Source organism: Sinocyclocheilus grahami, unplaced genomic scaffold (genome assembly GCF_001515645.1).
Source record: "Sinocyclocheilus grahami isolate Dianchi unplaced genomic scaffold, SAMN03320097.WGS_v1.1 scaffold603.1, whole genome shotgun sequence".
Lineage (NCBI taxonomy): Eukaryota > Metazoa > Chordata > Actinopteri > Cypriniformes > Cyprinidae > Sinocyclocheilus > Sinocyclocheilus grahami.
Genome location: NW_015505782.1, coordinates 66897 through 71181, shown reverse-complemented (window position 1 = coordinate 71181; position 4285 = coordinate 66897). Strand labels below are relative to the sequence as shown.

The window sequence follows — 4285 nt, the reverse complement described above, 5'->3', positions numbered from 1 at the left end:
TGGTCAGATCAGAAAGTGGATTTATTAGGGAATTTTAAAATGTTGATTTACAAGCCTGGAAGTCATGCAAATTAATGTAATCTTAAAAAGTAAAAAATAAATATTAAAGAGTAAAAATAAATAATAGTTTTACTCTTTAAAACATTCAATATTTAAATATAACATTTAGAAAAAAAGGTCTAAATATTTATATAATATATTACAGACATGTACTACTAATAATAAACAATTAATATTTATATTGGTATGCATGTATGCATGTATGTATTTTAGTTTTACCGTGAGATTTTAGGACATTTTAAATTTGTGATTTCCAAGCCTGGAAAAGTCATACAAATTAATATAATATAATATATAAAAAGTTATGAAAATTTCTAAAGTAAAAATAAGTTATATGGAAGTTATGTTATGTTATGTTATATTATATATATATATATATATATATATATATATATATATATATATATATATATATATGATGTATACATTTTAAACAATAGCTCTAAATAATGATAAAATTTTACAGGTAAATAAATATTAAAATGGTTGTTGTTGTTGTTATAAAAATTAAGATAATCTTAACGTTATGAAAAAAATCTGTGAAAATAAGTTTTAAAGTTTTAACATTTAAAAAATTAAGTAAAATTTTAAATATAATATTTAAAAGCAATAAAAATAGTTATAAATAAATATTACAGATATTTAAAAAAAATACAGTGTTTATTATTATTGTTAGTACTAGTTATTGTTAGTGTGTATGTATGTTTGTATTTTTTTTTAATTTTGTGTGAAATTTTTCATTTTTAAAACTGCAGAAATCTCTTCCGTAAAAATATAAAATCAAATATTTGTAAAATATTTTAGTGACTAGAAATCACTCTATAAATGCTTTATTACTTTTCTAAATTGAAATTACTTTCACATTTTTCAGTTTTTATTGTTGTTTTTGATATTGTTGTTGATTTTTAATCCAGTAATCATAAACGACTAGAAAAGTCAATGGAATTCATCAGTCATGTGATGTGGGGATGATGATGACATAATCAGATGAATGTTTATCTCATAAAGATTTTACAAATCCTTTTCTTTGTAATGATGCATGATTTGAATCATGAATCCGTTTATTTGAATGATGGTTTGTGTTTGTTCAGAATCCGGAGTCGAGGAACTCGAGGGGCAGCATCGACCGTGAGGACAGCACTCTCCAGGCCCCGGTGAGTGACTTCTAGGGCTGCCCCCGACTAAAAAAATTTCTGTTCGACTAGTAGTCGTTCATTTGAAGCATTAGTCGACTAATTGCACGTTTATTAATAAACCATTTAAATTATAGTAATGAGCCTTTAATTGCCTACATAGCCTATAAGCGCTCAAGCACACGCATAAGCTTGCCACAGCACAGCGACAGAAGAAGTAATGATTATGAATGTGTCAGGGAAAAACAGTAAGGAGGCTGCATTAACATTTTATGAATTTCTTGATAAACTAGTGCTTTCTTTGTTCTCGGTTTAAGAGATAAGGTCGGCGAAACTGACTCGTCGTGTTTGCAGCAGTGGATGTGCCTGTCTGCACTTTTGATATGGATTACATAATCTGAGAATATTTGTTTTTCATTTGAATTGGCTTATTTGAAAGCTGACATTTCGCTCTCTGTAGATATATTTCTTTTATGTCTGTAAGACAAACATGCACGGAGTTTCGGAATTTCGCGTTCAAGTTCACAGAGACCGAGACGGCAGAAAGCGCATCCTGTTTGCTTTCATTATTTTACAAAAGCACAATGTTTTGTTGTTATTGTGAGTGCACACAAATAAACATAGAGTCTTTGTATGAGCAAAAATGACGGAGTATTTTAAGAGCAAGTGAGCGCGCTACTGTTCAGCTTCCACTCTCCGCACACACACTTAAACCGCACATTTCTCTAGATTAACATTAGATTGAGCAGCCATGTAAAGTTGCTAATACTTACATATTTCAGATGATAAGCCATATTTGAGGTCGATGAATGATATAGGCGAGCGTTTGGATGTCCTGCCCGATGTACTACCACATAGACCAGCCGTTAACGATCCGCGTGACTTCGCCAATGTGGATTTTTATTTATTTATTTTCTGCGATTAAGCGACTAATAAAATTTTGGTTGACCAAGCCTCTTCTGGTTGACTAACGGTTAGTCGACTATTAGGGGGCAGCCTTAGTGACTTCTAGGGGTGGGGGAAAAAATCGATACAGCATAGTATCGAGATATTTTCCGCGGCAATACTGTATCGATATATGGACTCCAAGTATCAATCTTTTATTATACTATTTGGTAGAATAACAAAATCAATTTCTTTACAGTCCACTAGATGGTAGTTGAGTTTTTTTCTGGTGAGGTTAGCTTTGTCACCTTCAGCATGCAGCAAGTTAGTAAAATAAAGATGGCGGCATTGCGGAAAGTTATCAGGAAAGCCCCGTCTGCTTTTAAATCAGATGTAAGACTATGTTTTATTTATTTTAAATTTAACAGTGATTTACTTTCAAAAGCCCCAATTGATGAAGGGTCTGCACAACTTTTTTGTACAAGTTCAAGTTGCATTGTTCAAAATACCTGTAGTAGCACAGCAGTGCATACCTGTTTACATTTAATTAAGGTGGACTAGATTAGACCGTAATACAAATAATTGAGTTTGCCAGGTGCATACAACATTTATAACTCATGAAAGTGTTGGTCAGTTTGTCTGCTTGCCAATCCCATTTTGCACTGCAGCAATAAAATTGAAGTGAGAAACAAACTGAGAAATGTTTCTTTTATGTTGAAACACATGTTGCCAAAGTTTTCTTTTGGGGACATAATTTGAAGTTGGAAAAATGTAATAAATTGCAATATATCACATAATATCGCAATATATTTAAAACCGCAATAATATTGTATCATGAAACAAGTATCGTGATAATATCGTATCGTGGGGCCTCTGGTGATTCCCACCCCTAGTGACTTCCCATAATTCCCTGCTTGTTTTTGTTTCTTCCCTGAGGGAGATTTACAGTGCCACGGCAAGGACTGTTTCTCACTTCCTGTCAGAGTCGCAGCCAGTAATACCGATCACACTCGGCCAGAATCCTCCAAACAGATGAAAAACAGCCTCAAACACCAGCGGACAGGAATTCATTTAGAGCTGAACTCTGAGAGCCTGAGAGGAAAAATCACACAGGGAGGGGCAATTAAAGGGGCATCGTGGGGTTTCTCTGGGGCAGATCATCATCTCTGATGTGTAAAGAGTGAAAAACAGGCGTCATTTCATAAGAGCACCACAAAGCAGCCTCGTTTACAGGCCATAATTACAGCAGATCCAGCGACTCGAGGGTTCAAGCGGTGGGCAGCATGAACCCAGTGTGCTGTAAAAGCAGAGACCAGAGGAGGAGCTGTTTTAAACACTTGTTTGTGTTTTCTTTCAGATGGGGAAGCAGCACATTTATCAGCCCGTGGGTAAAGCAGGTACGAACACAGCCGGTCATGAATGCACTTTTTCAATACAAGTTATACAATGACTGATCAATGCTGTCTCTGGCACCAGAGTTTACCAGGTCATGAAAAACCTGGGAATATCATTTTGAGAGTTGTGATTTTCAGACCTAAAAAACATCACAATAGTTACTCAGATGTTTTGGAAATTTCTGGTGTTAGTTATTTAAAAAAAGTCTCAAATATATAATTGTAATATTTAATGCTAGAAATTTTATTATTAAACTTAGAATTTTAGTATAGAAATTTTGCAGTTTAATGTTAAAGTTTTAGTAATTTTTTGGGGGGGGTCATTTTTATTATTTTTTTCATGTAGCTTTAGTTATTTGTTATTTTGTTATATATATATATATATATATACATATATATATGATCATTTAATGAGGTTAAAAAATTTCTACAAATAAACATGATGATTCATAAAATATACCATGCTTTAATACAGTGATTAAAATGACATGGATATTTGTTTACAATAAGTAAATGTATAAATAAAAAATAAGACTGCCCTGTAAGAAAGACTATTTTAAGATTTTTAACTTAAAAAAAACATTTCCATATATATATATATATATATATACAGGTGCATCTCAACAAATGTGAATATCGTGACAAAGAAAATTTTTATTTTGTAACTTATTTCAAAAAGTGAAACTCGTATATTCTAGATTCATTACATGTAAAATATTTCTAAAGTTTTTTTGTTTTAGTTTTGATGATTAGAGCATACAGCTATAGCTATATATATATATATATATATATATATATATATATATATATATG

At 31.9% G+C, this 4285-nt stretch overlaps 1 protein-coding gene across 7 annotated transcripts in view; it reads left to right on the top strand.

Annotated features, from left to right (window-relative positions):
- The window catches only part of LOC107557456 (focal adhesion kinase 1-like), a 69357-nt gene that overhangs the window by 54463 nt on the left and 10609 nt on the right, over positions 1-4285 (top strand). For all 7 annotated transcript variants that reach the window (XM_016240878.1, XM_016240877.1, XM_016240876.1 and 4 more), the window contains one exon: positions 3436-3475. In XM_016240878.1, coding sequence (XP_016096364.1) covers positions 3436-3475 — 40 coding nt within the window. The remainder of the gene's footprint in view (positions 1-3435; positions 3476-4285) is intronic.